General features: G+C 37.9%; 1 protein-coding gene across 1 annotated transcript; it reads left to right on the top strand.

The window, feature by feature from the left end:
- The first annotated feature begins 183 nt into the window (after nt 1–183).
- Nucleotides 184–21,186, top strand: LOC111144876 (DNA cross-link repair 1A). The gene is made up of 9 exons (XM_022499447.1): nt 184–1,305; nt 3,542–5,242; nt 7,365–7,498; nt 8,594–8,712; nt 12,014–12,154; nt 13,654–13,799; nt 14,591–14,745; nt 19,385–19,526; nt 20,557–21,186. The coding sequence occupies exons 1-9, from the start codon at nt 840–842 to the stop codon at nt 20,715–20,717; spliced, it is 3,165 nt and encodes a 1,054-aa protein (XP_022355155.1). The 5' UTR covers nt 184–839; the 3' UTR covers nt 20,718–21,186.
- The last annotated feature ends 3,400 nt before the right edge of the window (nt 21,187–24,586 follow it).

Raw genomic sequence — 24,586 nt, 5'->3', positions numbered from 1 at the left:
TGAGCACAAGGAGAAGGCAGAGCAGGTGGGAGGCATCAGGCAGGTTACCCTTGGTTTTGAGGCTCGTGGAGAGAGGGCTGACTACATCTAGGGTAGACCACTTCTGCAGCTGGAGTTAGGAGTGTGGGTGCCCTCAATGCAGGCACAACTTCACATATTTGAATTTTGTTTGTTCATTGTGCAGTGTGTGCTCATTGCTGCTGAAGAAGACACGGGACAGACCCAGGAAGCTGAAGTGGTCAGATATCCAAGAGACAAGAAGGGCAATTACTAACCCTCCTCTCCCGAATCACACACCTCATTGATTATGGTGTGATTATGGTTGTACTAGCAAGCTGAGATAGCCATTTAATGTTTGGAAACCCTGCTACGCAAATTGCCCAGAGACTGTGGTTTTATTTGAAAATAATTTGGACATCGTCCAGTTGAAAGGGAACTGACAGGAGCTTTATAACAATTTTACAAAGGTCATTCTAAGGTTAAGCTCTTGGACCAATATTTCTATGAGTGCTTAATTTTCAAAGTATTACTGATTCTTATATTTATGAATCAAGTCCTTGGAAAGGCTAACACACTGGAATGAAATAGTGGTCGCAATGGGAAAATTCTCAGACGCTACTCCTGGGGTAGGTTCTCTTAATTTTATAGTGGTATAAATGGAATAGCTGGTGTTCTCAGGTATAAGGTTTGTAGTTTGCCAATATATTCATTATCAAAGCTTTAGATTCCCATCAAGTTAGTGGGGGTTTTGTTATTTTTTTTTCCCTCAGCAAAATAGTTCCATTAAAAATTTTTATAACAAGAAATAGATTCTCTATTTACTTAAAAATCATTTTGCCATGTTAGAAGATGATTTTTTGGAAGAAGACATCTGGGAATACAAATCTAAAAGAAAACCAAAACCAGTACATACAAATAATTGCTCTGAGAATATTCCAAAATCTGTTGAAAAAGCAACAGATGGAAAATACCAGTCAAAACGCAAGAGAAATAAAAAAAGAACTGCAGAACCTAAAGAGAAGACAAAGGACCCCGAAGTGTGCTTCGGAGAAACAGATAGTCAGAATTCCGTAGCTTCTAGTCAGAATTCTAGCTGTGGAGATGGTATTCACCAGTCCCAAGACAAGGAGACAACTCCAGGAAAGCACAGTAGGACTCGCAAAAACAAACAAGTATCTCCAAAGATACGTCCAGTTTATGATGGATACTGCCCAAACTGCCAGATGCCTTTTTCCTCATTGCTAGGTCAGACACCTCGATGGCATGTTTTTGAGTGTTTGGATTCTCCACCAGTTTCTGAAACAGGTAAGATGACAAAAAAGGGAGTAGTCTTTAAATAGTCTAAAAAACCTGCATTCGGCCGATGAATCAGTCCAATGGAACGAGCAAGGCAAGCAGTAAAGTGAAAGGGAGATGAGGCACTGAAGTGTAAATGACTTAGAAGGAAACCCTTCTTGAGGACGGTAAAGAGATCATCGTCAGTGGTTTAATTGTAAAGAATGTTGCAAACTTGAAAGCAATTGAAATGCATTGTATTATTTCGTAGAAGTTCCTAAACATCTCAGTGATTTTTCATAAATGTTAATTGAGCACAGACTCTGCTGCCTTCATTCCTTACTTACTTGACTCTCACAATGACTGCAGAAGGTAGGTGGTATTGATGTTTTACAGATGAGCATTCTTGAAAGTTAAACTCCCCTTTTGTTACCTTTTGTGAAACAGAAATTTAGAGAATTATGCATATAGTCGAGTCTTCTAAATGTTGAATTTATCATGCTATTTTACAGGAAGGAGATCTGGGAAGGAGTCTTAGATTTTTAAGACTTGAATTAAAAATGTGCCAAATGATAACTGAAGTAACGTTATGCTTTTATTATCTTTTGAGATATACAATGTCATGTTTAACATGTAGGTAGTCCTACTTGGGAGTATTTGGAGAATGCGTTGTTAGGATGATTTGTATATTTCAAGTTATATATACCATATATGGATTTTTAAATCTCAAAGAGTTAGAATTCAGCAAAATAAATATACTACTCAGTACGGCTTTCATGTTATTTATGATTCAGAGGACATCTTATTATTAATCTCTAGTTATTTTTAAAGTACTGTATAAAGACACAAAAGAACTTAAAAAAATTTGGTATTAGCTTTTTTTTTTTAAAGATTTTATTTATTTATTTGACAGAGAGAGAGAGATCACAAGTAGGCAGAGAGTCAGGCAGAGAGAGAGGCAGAGAGAGAGGGGGAGTCAGGCTCTCCGCTCAGCAGGAATGCTGAGGCAGATGCGGGGCTCGATCCCAGGACCCTGAGATCACGACTTGAGCCCAAGGCAGCTGCTTAATCCACTGAGCCACCCAGGCGCCCCTGGTATTAGCTTTTTTTTTTTTTTTTTTTATAAAGTGGAAGTCTCGTCAAATGCTGCTAATTTGCTTTTAAGTGGCTTGAAAATCAGAAATGGAAGTTGGAGTCTCATGGTGAGCTTCTCAGGGTGAAATGTCTTTGATGAAGCCACCTCAAAGAGATTTTTCTTTTGGTTTTTCACCGACTAAACTCCTTTGAATAGAATCTCAGATGGACTCTTGAACTGAATTTTGTGCCACAACAAATACTTTTATGAGGTGGTTTTTTTTTTTTTTAAAAGACTTTATTTATTTATTTAACATTATGAGGTGGTTTTAAGTTAAGCAGCGAGGTCTTCTAATTTAATGTAACGTCTTTTTTAGGAGGGAGAGTGGGTCATTTTTTGGATAAACCTGGAAATTGGGCACCTGGCTGGCTCAGTCCGAAGAGCATGCAACCCTTGATCTCGGGGTCATGAGTTCAAGCCCCACACTCGGTGTAGAGATTGCTTAAATAAATAAAACTTAAAACAACCTGGAAATTAACATACAAGGGGTTACGCCATGATGGTTTACAGACTGTTTCTCTATTATGTTATGACGGGGAATACTTCCCCGATTATTATTAAAGTTCATCAAATTTAATTTCAAATCTTAGAATCTATTCAGTGTATGAACAGCTATAACTAATTAAGATTGTTATTACTTTTACTGTATGCGGTATAAATATTAAATAACAGACCATAACTGGGTACTTTTAATTGTCACAAATCCGTATTACTTGATAAGATAAAAACTGGGGTTGAACTTCAGTCAACTAGTGAACTAGTCTTTTTCACTCTTTATTACCGGAACAATTATGAACTAGTGAGCACCTATAAACACCTTGTGTAAATATGGAGGGTAATTGAAGGGGCTCACGTTTGTGAGAGTTTCTAAGGGAGGAAAAGGTGTTAGTCTTAATAAAATTTTTTTGGGAAAAAGATCATCTGAAAAGAAATTTAGAAAAGTATTTGATTTAGAGATAATAAGTAGCATGTTGCAAAACCATGCTGGATTATTATTATTTTATGCTGGATCTTTTGACTGTATAAGATAGGCATGGTGCTAAGGCCTCAAAGTAGGACTGAAGACTTCCCACTTAGGTTTTAAAGCTGTCTGTGCTTTGATCCTGCATTACCTTTTTTAAAAATTTTCAGAGTGTCCTGATGGTCTTCTGTGCACCTCAACAATTCCTTCTCATTTCAAGAGATACACTCACCTCCTGCTGGCTCAGAGCAGGGCAAGCAATAGTTCCTTCAGCAGCCCACCACCTGGGTCAGAGGATTGCTTCAGTGAGACTAATTCAGGCCTTCTCTGTGGCCTTGAGGAAAGATGGTCTCTGCAACAGAAGCCAACGGAAAGCTTAAGAAATGTTGCAGCTCACCCCTCGTTAGTGATACCGTGTCTAAGGAAATCTCAGTCGCCACCTGAAACCAATAAAAAGATTTCTTCTTCTTCGACAGCTATCCAAACGTCCCAACAAATCCCACAATTTCCAGAAAGTGTTAATAAGGACAAACTGGTAGGAGTCAGTTTGGCTCTTGCTGAAGAACGAGACAGCCAAAGCAACTCAGAATGCATATACTCCCTACTGCCAGAAAATGACTTTAGTAGCTGTGAAATCTCTTATTCTCCACTTCAAAGTGATGAGGAAACTTACAGTATGGATGAAAAGCTGGGTGATTCGCAGCAGGAGATACTCTTTACGGGGAGCTCTAAAGATGGCAGCGTGGAAGAAGATGACAGCAGCTCCACTTTGTTTCGAAAACTCCATGGGTCCTTCCTGAAGGACCAGCAGGAGAGCGGCCCCTACGTGGACGGCTTCTTAACTCAGGATAAATACCACGACGTATTGTATAAATTCAGCACTCTACCTGATTCATCTCAGCTTTTTTTCCAAAATAGGGATGTTTTTCCGTGCGATGACCCTGTGCACACCGATAATGATTTTGCGCTGTTTCCATCTGCTTTAGCACAAGGGTTTACTTCTAGTTATCAGGCTGCTAATGCAAAACTTGGTAAGCCAGAATGTCACCCATCTCAGTCAAATAAACAGAAACAGGTAGTTGAAGAATCAGCTGTTTGCAATCAGGTTTCTCTTCCGTTGCTTAATAGTGAGATGCCCAAAGCTCTCGAGGGGCAGGGAGAAGGGGATCTTTCTTTCCGTCCAACCCAAAGTAAAATGAGAAAATCATCAAGTAAGAACTTCAAAGCAAAGAACAATGCTAATTCAGCATGTGTCTGCAGAAAGGCATTAGGTGGTCGACCAGACAGTAAAGTTACAGTTCCCAATACAGAGAATTCTTCCAGTTCTCTTAATACTCCCGAGTCTCGGAAAATGTTGCCATCTGGTCCCAACTGTCCTGCAACACCGCCTTCTTCCAAAGTAATGAAACAAATGGATATAGGTGTTTATTTTGGACTACCACCCAAAAGAAAAGAAGAGAAATTGCAGGAGGGAGGTGCAGGGGAAGGGATGAACTTAAATCCAGTTGTAAGTCCTAATGAAAAGAGGTCCCCCCGGCAGCGCAAGAGGAAAGCAGAAAAATCTTTAAGTGATTTAGAATTTGATGCAATGAATTTAAGTGAGAGTCAGGCCTCTGTAGAACTTCCTAGTGAGAGGTCACGGCGTCAAAGAAAGAGACCTAAAAAGTCAGATTCACTACAGGAAGGAGAACATCAGAAGAGGTCACATCACCTTAACAGGGCAGAATCCAGAAGAGTCAATTTAAGGAAAGACAAAGTCTTCGTAAAATCACCTTACGGCAGGCTGCAGAGAGGGAACTCGAAAATCCCAGAGTCACCTAATGCAGGACAATTAAGAACAAGGACATGTCCATTCTATAAGAAAATACCTGGTAAGTTGAAATACCAGTACTTTACGTATCTACAAAGAATCAGCTTTCAAAAATTGTGTGGTTATTGCCTATGTTGTGTGTGTTTGTACAGAACAATTTTTTGTATGTATTTCCTTTGTTTTTTATACATCATTGACGTGTAACATAGATTTTTTTGCCTATTTAAATGTTTTTGTCCCATTCAACTCAGCAAACTTTTATTAAATAAATTTTGTGTACAAGATACTATACTAGTAGGTAGATTTCACAGGTTTGATCCAGAGGAGTAAAGGTCAACTTAATATGGAAGGAGGAGAGGCTCTCTGTAAGTAATTATAATAAAGACCTATATAAATTATAATTAAATTTAATTAAAGTGAAGTAACAGTTTCTAAGCACTTAAGAGAAATACAAAGTGCTTAATAGCCTCAAAGAAGGAAAATTAACAGATTGTATAGGTCATAATAAGTGCTGAACATTTTTTTATCATGTTCAGTTAGCCACTGTATAGTTCACAATTAGTTTTTGATGTAGTGTTCAGTGATTCATTAATTAAATGTAACACCCAGTTTTACACTTATCACTCATCACAGCATGTGCCCTCAATACCCATCACCCTGTTACCTCCTCCCCTCTGAAACCCCCCAATTGTTTCTCAGGGTCCATAGTCTCTCATGGTTCATCTCCCTCTCTGGTTTCTCCCCCTTCAAATTTCCCTCCCTCCCCCTATGGTCCTCCATGCTATTGCTCATGTTCTGCGTATGAGTGAAACCATATGATAATAGTCTTTCTTTGCTTGACTTACTTCACTTAACATAATCCCCTCCAGTCCCATCCATATCGATGCAAATGGTGGGTGTTCATCCTTTCTGATGGCTGAGTAATATTCCATTGTGTATATGGACCACATCTCCTTTATCCATTCAGCTGCCAAAGGGCACCTCGGCTCCTTCCAGTTTGGATGCCAGATATTTTTAATCCCTATCATAATAACTCAGTTTCTCATCCTTTTTTTATTTTGTAAGTTCGCATGCCTTCATAGATGAGATAGACAAATATGTCCTAAATGAGTTTTATGAAACCAGTAATCCTTATCCTGAAAAGGATATAAAATCTGCCAAAATATACCTGGTTTCAGAAAGATTGTTTAAAGTACTTTGATAGTCGCAATCCATAATTTGCTCAAAAGGTTTGTGTAGGGATTATCATATTTGTACATCACAGCACCAGTTTTGTTTTTTAGTACTTACGGCGATGAATTTTCTGTATTTTAAGTGAGCTTGAGACTAGTAGGCCATATGTAGGGATAAGCCTCAGTGAGTTGTGAAGGTGGGTTTATTGACTTACCCATCACAATTCACACGCTTGGTTATTTCTTCCATGAACACTTTTCAGAAGAGCTCAGCCATTTTTTTTTCTTTATTGCTCCTCTAGGTAGCCTGTCTTTGGCATTTATTTTCTTCTTTCCCTTCTTCCTCCCCTACCTCCTGTTCTCCACAATGAAATTCAAATGCTACGGACATGCTGTCCATCTGTTACTGTACTGTGACCCAGTGGAGGACCATGACCACTGTAATATGTATGATTATTTGGGCCTGCGATCATTTCTGCGCCAGTATCAATTGCCACAATAGAATAATACAAGAAGAACATTAGCATTTTCCTTTCGCTGTTTCTCAGAAGTAAAGGATTTTAGGTCAGTAAAAAAAATAATAACTCATTTGTAGCTTAATTTTTTTAGTACAGTTATTCACATAAAAAAAAACCAAAAAACCTGGGCACCTCCGTTGGTTAAGCATCAGACTCTTGGTCTTAGGTCAGGTCTTAATCTCAGGTCATGAGTTCAAGCCCTCTGTTGGGTTCTATGCTGGGCATGGAGCCTACTTAACAAAACAAACAAAACTAAAAAAAAAAAAAAATTTTTTTTAAAGCCAATCCTGGGATGTTTAGTAGAAACTTAAAAGACTAATTTTCATCTCTAGTTTGCCTTTTTGCTGAATTTATGTTGCATAAGTTTTTAAGTTATGAAGCTTATTTGGAATCAAGATATAAAGGCATTAGGGGGTTCACTGTTTACACTCAGACTGGCCCTCTTTCACTGTGTCGGCTCTTGCTCAAGCAGCCGTATGCTCTTCTGTTGCAGGGACGGGCTGTACCGTGGACGCCTTCCAGTATGGACTGGTTGAAGGGTGCACAGCCTATTTTCTCACACATTTTCATTCTGATCACTATGCTGGATTGTCTAAAAACTTCACATTTCCAATTTATTGTAGTGAGGTAAGTGTTGGCCTGCCTAATTCTAAATTTATGACATGTAGTGAATTTCTAAGCGATTTGGTTAAAAAAGAATAACATTTGAAGATCTATCATTCTACTAGAAAAGATGTGAGAAAACAGATTCCACATTAAGATTCTAAGATGAGTTATTGTCAGTAGTTAAAAAAGACTTTTTAAAAGATTCTTTAGTATATGGAAACAGTAAACAATCTTACAGTGTAACTAAAACACCTAAGTTCCATTCAGTAAACATTTATTGATGCCCAAAAAGACATTCAGGGGGAAATACCCAGGTTCAAGGAGCTCACAGCCTTCAGGGGACACATTCACAGATACACTGCAATGGAATCGGTATTGTGACCAGAAATGGAAGGAAACACCAGCCAAGTAGAAGAAAGTGCTTTATTCTGGCCCAGGCCAAGGTTAGAGAAAGTTTCACAGTAGAAGAGATACCTTGAGTTAATTATTAAAAGGTGACTATTTTAATGCCACTACTAAGGACTTCTACTAGAATTCAGTTTAATCCTCAAGCATTCTTGAATTATTTTATTGAAATAAAATGAATTTCTTTTTATTAATGGAGCAGCCGAGGCTGGGAGAGATTAAGTGATGTGCCCTAAGTCCAGAGCCAATAATGGCAGAGTCAGAATTCGCAGGTCTGTCTGATTCCAGAACCAGGCAGAGGAAATAGGAGCGGACATCCCAAGTAGAGAGCAGAGTTTGCATTCAGGCGTAGACACCCGAGAAATCTACCCATTGCAGGCTCTTCAGATAATTCCGAACGGCTAACCGTGAGATAGGGAACAACAGAAGATAAACCCCCAGAAATGAGCAGGGGCCGGATCATAAAGGGTTTTGTATGTCATCTGGGGATGAGGGACTTTTCATAGGTGAGGGAGAGTCCGTGAACTGTGTGTAAGCAGAGTTGTGACATAGTCATGGTAGGAAATTCTTCCTGGCATTCTGGAGGGTTTCCATGAATGTAAGTAAGTGGGAGTACAGAGAGACTAAGATACTTGGTTCTAAACTAGATCTCAAGTAAACGACTTACCTAGTGTCCTGCTGTATCAGCAATAAGCACATTCTGTTTTGCAGATAACTGGAAATTTGTTGAAGAGCAAACTTCACATACAAAAACAGTACATCCATCCATTGCCGATGGACACGGAATGTATAGTAAATGGTATAAAAGTTGTTTTGCTTGATGCCAATCAGTAAGTATTAAAGTTACTTTCTGACTAGCCTAGTTTTAAAAACTATTTAAAATAAAATAAAAACATATTAGTTTGGGTATTAAAGAACGTTCTTGTATTGGAACTAATATGGTTGATATTTTAAAAACTTTGAGTAAAACATGTTTCTCCTTCTGAAAAAAATAATGTATGTAATTACAGAATAGAAATTAAATGTACTGAGAGATCCTTTAAATGTTACCTAAACCATTTTTAATGCATTTTAAATTACTATACTTGACATATGAGACCATCTTATTTTTTTAAAAAAAATTTTAACATGATGCTGCTGTTTTGAAGAGCTAACCTTTTGCCATTTTCTTTATTTTTTAAAATTTTTTGCCATTTTCTTTAATATCGCTTTTATAGGTTAACAGCTTGCACTCCATTTAGATACTGAAGGATTTTTTTTTCCCCCTTTTAAGAAATCCTTCAGGCTTTTAATACTAAAGACTTGGAAGATTTTTTTTCTTAGAAGTAGTTTCCCTTTTCCCCTCATTTTTTCTTTTTAGTGTAAAGCACTGTTGGTATCCTGTTACCAAAATGCAACTGTCAACTGCACTTCTGCCTTGTTTTCATAGGATTTTAGCCATCACAGATGCTTTAAGAATTAAAATTAAGACTAGGTCTCCAAAAATCCAGACCCATGCTCTGTCTTCAGGTTGCTTTTAACTTTTTGTCTACTAACTTTGCTGTTGTTTCTTTTTTCTTTTCTTTTTTTTTTTTTTAAAGAGGGAGTTGTGGGGGCAGCGGGAGAAGGAGAGAGAGAATCCCAAGCAAACTCCCCGCTGAGCGCAGAGCCTGATGCAGGGATCCACACAGGGCTCAATCTCACCACCCGCAGATCATGACCTGAACCTAAACCAAGACTCAGACGCTCAACCAATTGAGCCACCCAGGCTCCCCTGCTGGTGCTTCTTTTTTAATCGATGATTATAACAGCCCGAGTTCTGATATTTTTAGTCAACTTTATTAAGTACAATTTACATAAATGAAATAGACCTATTTTAAGTGTTTGCTGAAAATGCACACCCATGTAATACCCACTATAGAAAAATATAGGAAATTTCCCCCACCCCAGAAGGTTTCCTTGTGCTCCTTCCCAGTCAATCCCCAAGCCCAACTCTAGCTCAGGGGACCATTGATCTATATTCTATCACTATGTCTTAAATTTGTCTTTCCTAGGGATTCAGTGAAATGAAATCCCATAGTATCTACTCTTTAGCCTCCAGCGTCTGTCACTCATCATGTTTTTGAGATTCATCCATGCCGACGTGTGTATCAGTAGTTTGTTTCTTTTTATTGCTGAGTAGTATCTACTGTAAGGGCACACTAAGATGTCTTTATTCACCTCTTGATGGACAGCTGATTTTTGTGTATTGACCTCATATCCTGAGACCTTGCTAAACTTGCACATTAGTCATAGTAGGTTTTTTATAGATTTCTGAAAATTTTCTGCACATACTATCATGTCATCTGTAAATATAGACAGTTTTGTTTTACTTCTTACTTTCTGTTCAGAGTGCTTCCCCCCCCCAAACTTGTCTATGATCCTGGATCAGACTTCAGTAAAGTGTTGAATGGGAGTGGTGAGAGCAGATACTACCTTGTTCCTGACCCTACAAGGAAAGCTTATAGTCTTTCTCCCTTTAACTTGATGTCAGCAATACAGTTTTCATAGATGCCTTTTATCAGGTTGAGGAAGATTCCCTCCATTCCTAGTCTCCAGAGAGTATGTAATCACGAATGGGTGTTGACTTTTGTCAAATGCTTCTTTAGCATCTACTGAGGTGATCACATAATTTTTCTCCCCTATAATGTTAACAGGGTAAACAATAATGAGGGACTTTTTTGAATTTTAAACCAGTCTTGCTTCATTGGGTTAAACTCCACTTAGCCTTTAAAATATATATATATTTTTGGGGCACCTGGTTGGCTCAGTTGGTTAAGCGACTGCCTTCAGCTCAGGTCATGATCCTGGAGTCCTGGGATCGAGTCCCCCATCAGGCTCCCTGCTCGGCGGGGAGTCTGCTTCTCTCACTGACCTCTCTCCTCTCATGCTCTCTCTCTCTCAAATAAATAAATAAAATCATTTAAAAAATTAAAAATAAATAAATAAATAAAAATATATATATTTTAAAAATATATATATTGCTTTAAAAATAAATATATTGCTGGATTTGATATGCTAAATATTTTGTTAAAGACTTCTTTGTCTGTTTTCCTAATGGATATCGGTCTGTAGTTTTTTTAATAATACTTTTGTCTGGTGTTGATATTAGGATAATACTGGCCTCACAAACTATTCCCTTCTACTCCATTCTGAAAGTTGTTGTATAGTATTGGGGCTATTTCTTCCCTAGGTGTTTGATAGAATTACCCAGTAAAGTGATTGCGGTCTGAAGTTTTGGGGAGGGAGGTAAGGGGAAATTTTTAGTTACAAAAGTAATTATTTCCTTTCAAAGTGAAGTTTCAGATTGAAAGTTCTATGTGTTTTGGCAGTAGTTTCCAAGCCCCAGTGTGTCAGGGGTCCCCAAGACCACGCTGAGGCTCAGTAGTTCTCTAGAAGGACCCACCGGACTCAGAAGGGCTGTTGTACTTACCGTTATAGCGACAGGATACAGATTAAAATCAGCAAAGGAAAAAGGCAAATGGGGGCAAAGTGCAGGAGAAAGCAGGCACGAGTTTCCAGATATCCTGTGTCCGACGGAGTAGCACAGATGCACTGGTTCTCCCAGCAGCGGCATTCACCACACGTGCCATGCGTGGCCAAGCAGGGAGGCTCATCTGAGCCTTGAGTCCAGCCAGGGCTTTCACTGAAGGTCGGTCATGTACACATGCAATGCCTGTGTGACTTGCCTCAGCTCCTCAGACTCCTGTCCCCTAAAGCCAGACAGACAGTTGATGCCAATGATGTTATCTATGGTGACTGTCCAGTTAAACTAGGGACGCACAGGCCCCTGCCTCAGGCATACAAAGCGCTCTTATCAGGCAGAATATTCCAAGAGTTCAACTCCTCTCTCAAGAACCAGCCAAGGACTCGTCCTAAAGGCAGGCTTAGGTGGGGAAGTGTGGAGTTGGAACAAACAAGCCGAATTAGTCCTTTCCCACAGACCACTTTTTTTTCCCTTACTATTGCGACATAGACTTCGTAAAATGCAGCATTTCCTGTGCAGTACCGTGTTGTACCGTCACGTGTATTACCTTGCTGAGTGTGAGAAGCCCTCTTCCTTCAGCTGCCTCATGTGTGTTAAGACTATTCCTTTGAAATGTTTGTGTTCAGCTGTCCAGGTGCTGTTATGATCCTGTTTCATCTTCCTAATGGTAACGTCCTCTTACACACGGGTGACTTCCGAGCAGATCCCACCATGGAACGTTCTCGTCTTGCAGGCCAGAAAATCCACACGCTTTACTTAGATACAACGTAAGAGAAGCTTTCTTTGTGTTTTCCCACTGACAATATTTGCCCTGCTTTTTATGAACAATGTGTATGGTTGCTTAGGTAATCAAAACAATGGCTTATTGTAAAAAAAAAAAAAAAAAAAAAGAAGACGACTTATTTTCAATTACCATTTTAAGATCATTTATCAGAGAACTGCTTTTGAAAAAAATACGTAGTGGCTTAACAAATTTGGGATGACATGTCTTAACTAACTACAACTCAGTTTTTTCTTTTCTGTGACTTCCTCTGGTTTATTGAGAATCCTGTTACTGAAACAAGGAAGAAAAATTGGGGGGCAAACTTTAGGAAAACACCTTTTTAGGTTATCTTTTCAAAGTTCCTATGTAACTATTAAGTATAATTGTGAAGAAGAAACAGAGGCCAAAATGTGATTCTGTTTCTGAATATTCAAAATTACTTTGTTCCTTCTCCAAAAGGTAATTTATAAGTGACAACTTTGAATTTCTAAATGTTATAAACATAATGGTACCAGCCATTTTTTATTACATATTAAAATATCTCATCAATTTGTTAGAAATGAATTATGTCAACTATTTCAACCTGTTTTGAGAAGTGAATTTGGATGGTATACTTTAGTAAAAAAGATGGTCTTCCCGCATCCAGTTTTCTAACACTGTAGCTAATTTTTCCATTCTTTTATATGTACTCTAAATAAATTAAGAAAATAATAAGTAACTCCCCCCCCCTTTTTTTGCCTCGTGTTCTCTACATAGAATTCTGAATTTCTTTGTGGGTTTTTCACAGAGAGAAGACAAATGTTTTCTCTTCTTATGGCTGACTCGCAAAAACAATATATTTTTTCTGATGTTTGTACTTTATGACTTCTTTTTTTAGTGAAAAAATGCTTAATTTTCATCCAAAATAGAGATAGCTATCTCGTAGTCTTAGGGTTAAATTTTCATTGGGTGTTACTGTATTGAGGTAGACTGGATCTGTTGTATTGTTGTAATACTGCATATATTTCTCTATCTCCTCAGAAGAGCAGATAACCATGAGAATATTAACTATTTGATTTAAAACTGTTTCATTAAATTCACGTTTCATTTTATTATTTTAAGAATTTTTTAAACTAAATCAGAATTCTTTAGTTCAAAGATAAACCCTGTCACTTGTATTTTCTTCAATAGTGATTAGAGTTAAAATAAAAAGATGCTGAAGTATACAATTCACAGCTAAACCAGCCAGCTAGAAATGTCCTTGAAGAAAAAGAGGTGATTTCCTTATATGAGGGCAATAAAAGAAACACACTGTAAAAGCAGTATTGGAAATGTAGAATTCCATCATAAATTATCCATATGCTCGTAACAAATATTTTAACCACAGGCAGTGGAATGACCGTGGCGGGGTTAATGTTCCGTTACAAGTAAGTTTGCTAGAGCTTGGTTTCTAAAATAGCATCTGCCTTAATGCTGTGGCTTTTCTGTTGCTCATTTAATAAGTACCGTATTTCCATCTTACAGATACTGCAGCCCAGAATACTCCTTTCCATCTCAGCAAGAGGTTATCCAATTTGCCATCAACACTGCCTTTGAGGCAGTAACTCTAAACCCACGTGTTCTCATCGTCTGTGGCACTTACTCTATTGGAAAAGAGAAAGTCTTCCTAGGTGGGTGGTGGTTGTCTCTAATTTACATTAATATATTATAAAGATCAGATTCTCTTTTGCATAAAAGCCCTTTCAGTCTGGGTGCTTGCACTCTATCCTTATTTCCTGAAATGGTGCAGTATTACCTTTGAAGAAAAATTTGGTAGAGTTGGATTCATTTAAACTTTGAAAGACTTCCCTTTACGGAAACCCTCGATAAGTGTGTTTATGGTAGCCTTTACATCTGCAGAATGTTTATAGAGCAAATGTCCGCACTACACTAGTATTTCAGAAAACTTTGAAAAATGACAAGTGCAGAGTCACATTGCTGCCTCCTTTGAGGATAACCATCAATTAATTATTTTAGAAAACAGTTTTAGTTTTTGTACATAAATGATTTTGGATATGTAATTGTAGTTTGTCTAGATGGTATCATACTATTTCACAAAATACTTTCTGTGTCTCCCTAATTATGGTCACGTCATGTCAAACACTAAGATAGGAAATAATAAAGCCTGGGTTTTAACTCCTTCAACTTTGCTGCTTTTCCTCTACCCCTTTCTGTATATCTTTTGCAGTTTTTAAATACTAGGTCTTTAAAAAGAAATTCTTCACATTTCTCATAATTTACTTCCTACAGTTAACCAACAAAAGTATTTAGCCTTTTAGAAATATAGCAAAAGCATGAATGTTTTGAATTTTTGTTGTTGGTGGTGGTAAATTCTTATTTTAAATTTTGATTAAGTTGTAACTTAATTATTTTTTTCATAAGCTGCAGTTTTACCATTTTTAACCTTTTCCTTTGCCTGTAGCCATTGCTGATGTTTTAGGTTCAAAAGTGGGCATGTCCCAAGAAAAATATAAAACCTTGCAGTGCCTCAACATACCAGAACTTAATTCCTTCATCACTACAGACATGTGTAGTTCACTGGTTCACCTTCTCCCAATGATGCAGATTAACTTTAAGGTAAGCATCCACGAGACACGCGTTTTTAGGATGGACTAGAAAAGGTAATACAATGATTATAATCTGGAATCCCATCATAGCTGCATTTAATGCAGAGGAATTCAGTTATAGTGGAGTCATAGTAAACCTTGTGCTAGACGATCTTTTAAGTGGAAATAAAAATGTTTTTATTGTGTGTGTGCAGCTGTGTGGAATAATTCATGGGCCTATAGGAATTAGAGAATTATTATAAAAGAAACAAAAATAGAAAAGTATGCAACTATCTGCTCATCCAAATCTTCTGTGTTTAGGATTGTGTTCCATTTCTTTCCATTGAGTGTGGAAATGAACAGAGAACTTTTCTTTAGGTCTTTTCTGTGTTAATATTAATCCCTGATAACACTGATATATGTTAGAATATGACTCGTTGTGAGGATTAAGTGAAACAGTGGAAGTGTATCCTAAGAGCAAGTTCTGGTATCGGCTCTGAGGTGTGGATTAAGATACAGAGAGGTTGGGGCACCCTGGCTGGCTCAGTCGGTAGAACATGTGACTCTTGATCTCAGGGTCGTGGGTTCAAGCTCCACGCTGGGCACAGAGCCTACTTAAAAACAAATAAATAAGAAAAAGATACCTGTTAGGACCTCACTGTGATTTGGGGGACTTCTCTGTCAGATTTATTCATATACTAAGATTCTTTCCATTTACTAACATTTTGATACCTAGCGATGGAAAACATCAGACCTGTGTATTAGAAACAAATCAGAACATAATGTACACCAAAGAATGTATTTTCACTTTTGCTATAATTTCATGAACTAACTTTTATAGAACTTTTTGAAGTAGCTTAGGATGTCCATTACTGTATCTGCCTTATAAATAATAACACTTAAAATTTATTAATAAAATGAATATTTTATCTCTATCCCTGGAATTACAAGGAAATTGTAACTGATAGAAGTCCTTTCTTCATGAGATTAAGGTGAAATTTTTATGGCCTATCATGAGTATATACTTCATAAAAATTTCAGGGATAAACAAGGCAGTGTTTTGCCCCTTTAAAGCCATGTTTGGAAACATTTTAAATTTGGGAGGCTGCTAATTTGTATGGCAGTTAATGAAGTGTTAATTATAAAATGAACATTGATATCTTGAGGAGATAGCATTATTTTTAATGATTTTATCTTACAGTTTTATTTTCTACTAACTTAGTTTGTTCCATTTGGACAAATGATCCATTTAGGAAGATAAGGGGTGGAAGAGTCGGAGTTTTATAGAAACGAAGGGACTAGAACTTTTCATGAAAGAGTTTTTAAAGGTTCCCAGTGCTGCTGGGAGGTCATATAAGGAAAGAATGGCAATTTGGCGATTAGAACATCTTTGGTGACCTGCACAAAAACTGTTTTAGTGAAGTGATATTGGGAGGAACCAGATGGCAGAAGGCTAAGGAGTGAATGAGAAGGTATAAATAGCCTAAAAACATGAAAAAAGAAAACCAACATTACTGGAGCTCCTGGGTGGCTCAGTCAGTTAAGCGTCTGCCCTCAGCTCAGGTCATGATCCCAGGGTCCTGGGATTGAGTCTCACATCAGGCTCCCTGCTCAGCTAGGAGTCTGCTTCTCCCTCTCCATCTGCCCTTCTTACCCTCTTGTGCTCTTTCTCAAATAAAGAAATAAAACCTTAAAAAAAAAAAGAAAGAAAAGAAAGAAAGCTGATGGTCACAATGAGACTGTATTTTTGTTAGTACTTAAAGGCAATGTTTTGCCACCAAAAATAGTTTTGTAGCATCAGAGCCAATGGCATTTTGTGAAAATGTCAGTGGATACGATTTTCAGTGTTCATAAGGCAGGCTTGAAAGCCCTAGAAACCCCATAAAACCATTCATGCTATCGAGTTTGACATCCCAGATCCACTTATGTGATACGGATTGACTACCACCTCTGATTTAAACCCAGCCAACCGAATGTGGTAAAACATTATAGTAATAAACAGTAATGTAATAGATGACCATTTACCTGTGAGAAACAATTCTAAGGGCATATACCAAAACCATTTTTGTCACAAATAGGTTACCAATAAACAGACAAGTCATGGATCGGAGACTTTATGTTGACTAGATCATTCTTTTTTTTTTTCTTTTTTTAAGATTTTATTTATTTGAAAGAAAGGGAGCATGGCGGGAGTGGGGGGTGCAGAAGGATAGGGACAATCAGACTGCCCGCTGAGCAGGGTTGCTGCACCGCTGTTCCCAGGATCCTGGCATCATGACCTGAGCCGAAGGCAGACACTTAATCAACTGAGCCACCCAGGTACCCCTTGACTAGTTCATTTTTAATAATATTATTAATAAAATGGCGGTAGTTCCCAGATTGTGGTTTATGATTTAGTCAGTGGCTGCTGGCAGTCTTTTCTGTGTGTTTGGGTTGGATGAGAATCTCTTTCTGTTTGTGGCATAGGTTAATGATATTTTTATGGTAACTCTAATTTGTTTTATGAAAAGCATAAATTCTCACTTAATTCTACTGAATGATTTTGTGGAGCAAATAGAAATGGATGTGTTTGATGACCTGTATTGAAAAGTGGACTCTCACTTTATGATATTAAATGTGTAATTGCTCTAAACCTCAGTTTTGTATTATTTCCTTTTCCTTTTAGTTAGATCCTAGACTGAGCGAGATAAAACTCTGAAAATTTGTAGAGCCAGATTATAATGAAAGCTTAGTTATTGATCCATAACTTAAACTTTTTTGTAGGGAGGCAGTAGTTGGTAAGAAATACGACTGTTTAAATGGTAGGTATTGGGTTCCTGGGGGGCTCACTTGGTTAAGCAGCTGTCTTTGGCTCAGTTCATGATCTCAGGGTCCTGGGATCGAGCCCCATGTCAGGATGTCTGCTCAGTGGGGAACCTGCTTCGCCCTCTCACTCTCACTCTGCCTGCCACTCCCCCTGCTTGTGCTCTCTCTCTCACTCTCTCGCTCTTTCTGTCAAATAAATAAAATCTTTAAAAATAAATGGTAGGTATTTAAATTAACAAGAGATCATTGATTGATACAGAGGAGAAATCAGAAGATTATTTAATTCACCAGTGAAATATAAATATCTGATAAACACAATCAGATGTTTAGCCTCTAACTAGTAATCAAACATAAAACTAACAAAACAAGGATATGTTTGTCTCCTACCCAATTGGCATACTTTTTAAAAAAAGTAATATTCCTATGCTGTGACTTAGAGAAATTAGCACTCTCGTCCACTTGGGTAGAATTAGAAGTTAGGGGTAAATCCTTTAACTCAACAATCCCATTTCTAGGAATTCCTACTCAAAATGAGTCCTTTGTGAAAAGGTCAGACTGCAAGGCTTCTAGTTGCTAATGGTATAATAGATGATGAGAATTAGAAAAAGTTAAGAAAGGAAACAGTTTCCATTAAAAAAAAAAAAAAAAAAAAAGACCCAGGAAGGGGGTTTTTTTTAACCATCTCCCTTCTAGGCTCTAAGCTTCCAGAAGGTTGAAGGGCTATGTCTCTTATCCACCACTCTGACACCCACAACATGGCCTGATCCTGGAACAGACATGTATTAGATGAGGAGTGAGTCGACGGATGCATGGGTTTGTCTTTGTTTTCTTCAGAACTTTCTACCAGCATCTCCTACAACACTTTAATAATTCAGAATATGGGTGATGAAGGAAGAAAAAGCAGAATATGGATGATGAAGGCAGAAAAAGCAAACCTGGGGAAATCCAAAGTGATACCATGGGCAGTTTAGATTTTTTTATTATTTTAAATAATGCTAAAACTTTATTATTAATTTACACTAAGCCCTCAACACTGTGGGTTTTGCCTGAAGACCAAAAGTATTAGACTTTTGTATCTCTTCTGCCATCACTGTTTTTATTTGGATTTTTCTTATCTTTCAAAGATTAAACCTTGGTCGTTGATTTTCAGATTTCATCAAATGTCATCACTTTCGATAACTTTAGTTTGGAAAGTGGTACTCAAGGTTTTTTAGGGAAGCATAGTACTCCGAATTATAGCAGCAGGAAAAGTTTTACAAGTATTCTAGTTCATGTTTAAAGAGTGAAATGGAGTAAGACCCTGAGAAGAGTGCTAGTGCACTCTTGGAAATGTACGTGCATGTTGAATATAATGCCGTTCATAGAATTATTCCCATCTTTCTATCCACCTGTCAGTCCTCCATTGTACATATGCATATGGATATGTTTGGGCTGTTGTTTACCAGTGTTAATATTGATACCTCTAACACCCTAACAGTATATTCAATATCCTAATAGTAGTAGGATTTGGAGAGTTCCTTCTTTCTATTTTGTTTTCTGTCTCTTTCTATCATTCTTTCTTTCTTTCTTTCCTTTTTTGGTAGCTATCTGAATTGTAATCTTTCAATTCATAATTCTTATGTTGCCTCACTTTACTTTTTTTCAGGCTGCGCTTAAGCTTGTTTAACTTTAGATAAAGTTAAAGGTAAAGAATCATTAAAGTTTAATGATTCTGTTTTTTTCTGGAAGTACGGCTCTAGGTTATTGCAAATTAATGTTTACCAAGTGCACACTCCCTGAGACTATACCAATGTGATCATTCTGTTTTATTCCCCATAACCCACCTTCACTGACTGTTAAATAAATATTCTGTTTTTATTTTACAGGCTTTACAGAGTCATTTGAAGAAGTGTGGTGGAATATATGATCAGATTTTGGCTTTTCGACCTACGGGATGGACGCATTCTAACAAGTTAACGAGGATAGCAGACATTATCCCCCAGACCAAAGGAAACATTTCAATATATGGTATAATTATTAAATTTTTTAACTTTTAATGTTTGTTACGACATTTTTAAAAAGGAACTGTAAAAATTAGATCTAAGAAAAATGGACACCAGTGGATCTTTAAAAATCGAGTTTCAAATTGTTCTACACTCTCTAAAGCTGTCCCTTTAGTACATCATACACTGATAGACAGGAACATGGCAGGAGGAAAAAGTCATGGGCTAATAAGACATGGTTCGTTTGCGTGCTTGATGCTGTGTCGAGGAACGCGTAGAAGAGGGACAGATGGTGCCACTGGGCCTGGAAGCTCAGGAGCCACCCACTGTCCAACTGTCAGCAGGAAGACTGGATTAGATGCCATGACGGCAATAGGTACAGGCTTCACTCCTTTTTCTCATTTCCCGGTGGAGGTTTACCTTTGTCCTCAGAAATGGCTTATTGTAATCGTGGCTGATGGAAACGTTTTTGATATGTCCCTAGACTAGTGACTTAATTTCATCCCCTAAAGATCCCAGTTAAAGCAGGACCCCTCTTCCCTTTCTCTGTGCCACTTGATCTTTAGGAAAGATGAAGGGATTTTTTTAAGATTTTATTTATTTATTTATTTTGCTTATTTTTTTTCTGTGTATAAAGCTCAGGGACTAGAATCTGCTTACTTGCTCTGGAAACCAAGAGTCTCTTGCTTGTCACTCTTCACATCTTTCTCCTATTTTTTCCAGGATATTCCTGAAATCCATAGCTGAGTGAAGTGCTTCAGAGAAGTCTAATTTAAAAAGAAAGCCTGATTAAAAATAAGAGTCTATAGAAATACATACGAAGTATCTACACAGAAAAGTAATAGGATTATTTAATGTTCAAAGTTTCTGTATCATTTTAATGTTTTAATCTTTATTCTCCATAAAAGTCATTAACAAACTTTTTTATCGGAAATAAAGTACCAAGGAGTTTTTGACAATACTCTGGATTGCTTTCCTTTTTTATTTTACTTTGGGCTTGTGTATTTTTTTTTTAATAATTGGATTTTTTGTCTGCAATATCTTTTGTGTTACAGGAATCCCCTACAGTGAACACAGCAGCTACCTAGAAATGAAACGCTTTGTTCAGTGGCTGAAGCCCCAGAAAATCATACCAACCGTGAATGTTGGCACCTTGAAATCTAGGAGGACAATGGAGAAATATTTTAAAGAGTGGAAATTGGAAGCTGGATATTGATGTTACCCGAAAGGACTCAGATCTAGTTAAGTAACTTAGGTAGAGCTCGTTACTAGTTAAACATTTAGTGATCTGAAATATGCTGTGTGTGGAAAACCTCGTGAAGGCTCCTCGGATAGCTTGTTTTCTCATTTATGTGTAGTATATGTGCCGCCGAAGCGAGCACGCTCATTTATGTTTAAATAGCGTGTTGCTGGTGCCAGGCATCTCTCAGCATCATCAGTGATGATGGAGACTGCTCTCCCAAGCCCTGGATTCTTGCTCCTTCATTGGGAGCAGGTATCCTCTGCATCTAGCCTCAGGAGAGGCAGCAAAGGTAGCCTTAGGGACCAAAGGTCTCATGATCATAGATAAAGGACACTGAAAGCTTTATATATAAGTAATTATGTATCTTTAAAATTATTTAATATGGAACATATTTTTATGAAATAACTTTTATAATGTACTTAAATAAAAAAATCTTAAATTTGCCATAGTGTCTTTTGGTTTTTAGGATTTATAGCTGTGATGTTCATGCAATTTTATTTTATTTTACTTTTTTTAAAGATTTTATTTATTTATTTGATGGACAGAGATCACAAGTAGGCAGAGAGGCAGGCAGAGAGAGAGGAAGGGAAGCAGGCTCCCTGCTGAGCAGAGAGCCTGATGCGGGGCTCGATCCCAAGTCCCTGGGATCATGACCTGAGCCGAAGGCGGAGGCTTTAACCCACTGAGCCACCCAGGTGCCCCTGTTCTTGCAATTTTAAAAAATTTCAAGGGAAATAATTCAACATTTGATACTAAAGAAGAGGATTCAGAGAACCTAGGTAATCACCTAGTAAAGGATGGGGAAAAGTTTGCATGAATAGATGTTTATCTAAACTGTTTACTCAAGATGTCAGATAACTAGAAATTCAGATTGCAACATTGTTTGTTTTTTAAGTGAGATTATATAATTTATGAATCTTGATGTCGCCCACCACAGACAAAGTAGCTGATCCAAAATAAAAATTCGAGACAGGGGTGCCTGGGTGGGTCAGTGGGTTGATCCTCTGCCTTCGGCTCAGGTCATGATCCCAGGGTCCTGGGATCTAAGCCCTCATTGAGCTCTCTGCTCAGCGGGGAGCCTGTTTCCCTCTCTCTCTCTGCCTGCCTCTCTGCCTACTTGTGATCTCTCTCTCTGTCAAATAAATAAATAAAATCTTTAAAAAAAAAAAATTTTGAGACAGGCCAATGTATGTTAAAAATGTGTTTATGGGATTTAAATGAGAAAACACGTATAATGCACATATGCATGTGTGTGTATATGCATATTTTTACATTACCTCTAGCAATGAAATTATCTGGGGGAATTTCTTAATTAATGTTTTCATGGAAAATTATTTCCAGTAATGATTTCAGTAAGGATAGTATTCTCCATGAACTTTATTTTCACAAGCTTGGATTTTACATTGCTGTGGAGGTCAGAGTTAGAGGGATCGCATTTTTTTTAAGATTTATTTATTAATTTGACAGACAGAGATCACAAGTAGGCAGAGAGGCAGGTGGAGAGAGAGGGGGAAGCAGGCTCCCTGCTGAGCAGAGACCCCCCCTATGCGGGCTCAATCCCAGGACCCCGGGATCATGACCTGAGCCGAAGGCAGATGCGTAACAATTGAGCCACCCAGGCGCCCCTAGAGGGATCACATTTAAGGGAGGAAAAGCTTTTAGGGGCACAGTGGCAATAAGCCCAGTTTACCTGTGCTCTCCGCTGACTTCAATTACACATTTAAAATATTCTAACTTACTTTTCTATAAAATATTCTAACTTGTTCGGGCTTTTGATGTTTTAAACTTTTTGTAACTTATAAGTTGTTCCAACTTACAATTAGAAAAAACTTTGTGTAGTCCTCAAAAACAGGCATTTTGGGGAGATGGTCAAGTCACTTATAGTCATTTTAGTTTATTATTTGAGTAATAGTTTTTTCTTAGAACTGTCCTTTTTCATTGGTAAAAAGATTTTTCATGATTTTGGAGGTTTGACTTCAAAAACCCAAGCATGTTATTTAAGGGCAGCCTCAGCCTTTTTATTATCCAATGCATAAAACCTCTTTCGACACAAACAGCACTATTTACAGCAGCTCGGAATGATTTCGTTCGCTGCCATTGCCGCAGAACATGCAGAACCTCATTTAGGGACCACCCCAAAGAGTTTTAAATATAAGTCACAATCACAGCCAAACTCCCCGAGGCTCAGTCGAGAGCTATATATGAAATTCTTAGTTCCAACACCTCACACTTCGGTAGATAAAAAATTTCAATTTTAAAGTGAAATGAAAGAAGAAGAAATCTACCATCAACCCAAAATAAACGGATGACAGCTCTTGAACATCTTAAACACGTGTAGGGGAGAAATAGGATTAAGCCAGTGCAGAGGAAAATGTTTTACTCCGTATTTGGGACTTTTCAGAAAGCTGCTTCACAACCTTACCTGACACTGAGCATTGAATTCCCAGATACAGTGACACTTGACAGGCCGATTCCAAGTTGTCATGACTTCGGTGTCACGGGAAAATCTTTTCTACTTGATGTCAGTGCCTTCTTAAATCTAAATCACTTATCCCCGATTCCGTATTTATTAGTGTACCTAAATCAACTACTGAGTTATAGGCCTATCAACCCAAGGCATCCAGAATTTCCATATTTGGTCCTGAATAACCATCAATAAGTAGACGAAGGAACTAAGAAGGGAGTCATCTTCAAGTAGTAGTCCTCGAAATAATCTGTCTTGAAAGAATATTAATATTGTCTTGTAACCTTTCTGGTGGTTTTACTACCGCTTGTTCAGTTCACTTGATATTGATCTTGGAAAAACGCCAACTAAAAAGTTACTGGAGGGGCGCCTGGGTGGCACAGTTGGTTGAGTGTCTGGCTCTTGGTTTGGGCTCAGGTCGTGATCTCAGTCCTGACATCAGGCCTCGTGTCAGGCTCTGCACTGGGTGGGGAGTGTGCTTGAGGGTCTCTCTACCGCTCCCTCAGCCCTTTCCCCCCTCCACTGCGCGCTTATGCTCGCACTGTCTCTCTCAAACAAATGGGTAAATCCTTAAAAAAAAAAAAGTTACTTGAAGCCAGCAAACCCATAAATTAATGGTTATAAATAATAGAACAGTTTAGATATAAGAACTACTTCTAATCTGAGTAGTTGGCAGCTTTGAACTTGGCAGTCATTATACGATGCTAATTACGTTGCCTCTTTCCCTTAATATCTACCCCTACCTCCAAAAAGTAGACCTGCTCTTTGCATAGGTCTCATTCCCCCCATGATTTCACAGTTCCATTTTTGGTAAGCCAGAAATAATCTGTAAAGCATTTGTTATAAAGTGTACCAAGTCTACAAAACTGACTATAAATGCAAAATGATTATTTTCTTAAATATTCGTAGCCGGGCCAGAACTAGGGTGAGGCAGAAGAGGTTAGGGTGTGTGATTTTAAGGGGACACTGGTTCTCAAGTCTGACCCTGCACTTGCATGGACTGAGGAACTGGGGAGGGAGAGCCTCCCTACATTTTACACTAGGAAACTCTCTTGCCTAACCCTATTTCCAAGCCCAGCTTCATAGCATCTGATTATATGTTTTGCTGTTTTGGTGAATCCAAAGTGGTTTTCTAAATAAAATACTATTAAAGCTTTGTTTTCAATATACATTGACATGTAATTTTTATAATCTACTGAAGAGGGTACATTTTCTATTTTTTAGATTTTTTTTTTTTTTTAATTATTTGACAGAGATAGACAGCAAAGAGAGGGAACACAAGCAGGGGGAGTGGGAGAGGGAGAAGCAGGCTTCCTGCTGGGCAGGGAGCCCAATGTGGGGCTTGATCCCAGGATCCTGGGATCCTGACCTGAGCCAA

Source organism: Enhydra lutris, unplaced genomic scaffold, assembly GCF_002288905.1.
Source record: "Enhydra lutris kenyoni isolate GAN:26980312 unplaced genomic scaffold, ASM228890v2 scaffoldscaffold12, whole genome shotgun sequence".
Taxonomy (NCBI): domain Eukaryota; kingdom Metazoa; phylum Chordata; class Mammalia; order Carnivora; family Mustelidae; genus Enhydra; species Enhydra lutris.
This window is presented reverse-complemented; position numbering and strand designations above follow the sequence as displayed.

What these genes read in the sequence shown, in the direction of transcription:
- LOC111144876 (XM_022499447.1), top strand. Translation starts at nt 840, where the DNA reads ATGTTAGAAGATGATTTTTTGGAAGAAGACATCTGGGAATACAAATCT. An exon ending in TCCACCAGTTTCTGAAACAG is followed by an intron (nt 1,306 to 3,541) that starts GTAAGATGACAA and finishes AAAAATTTTCAG; the next exon opens with AGTGTCCTGATGGTCTTCTG. An exon ending in ACGCTTTACTTAGATACAAC is followed by an intron (nt 12,155 to 13,653) that starts GTAAGAGAAGCT and finishes TCCATCTTACAG; the next exon opens with ATACTGCAGCCCAGAATACT.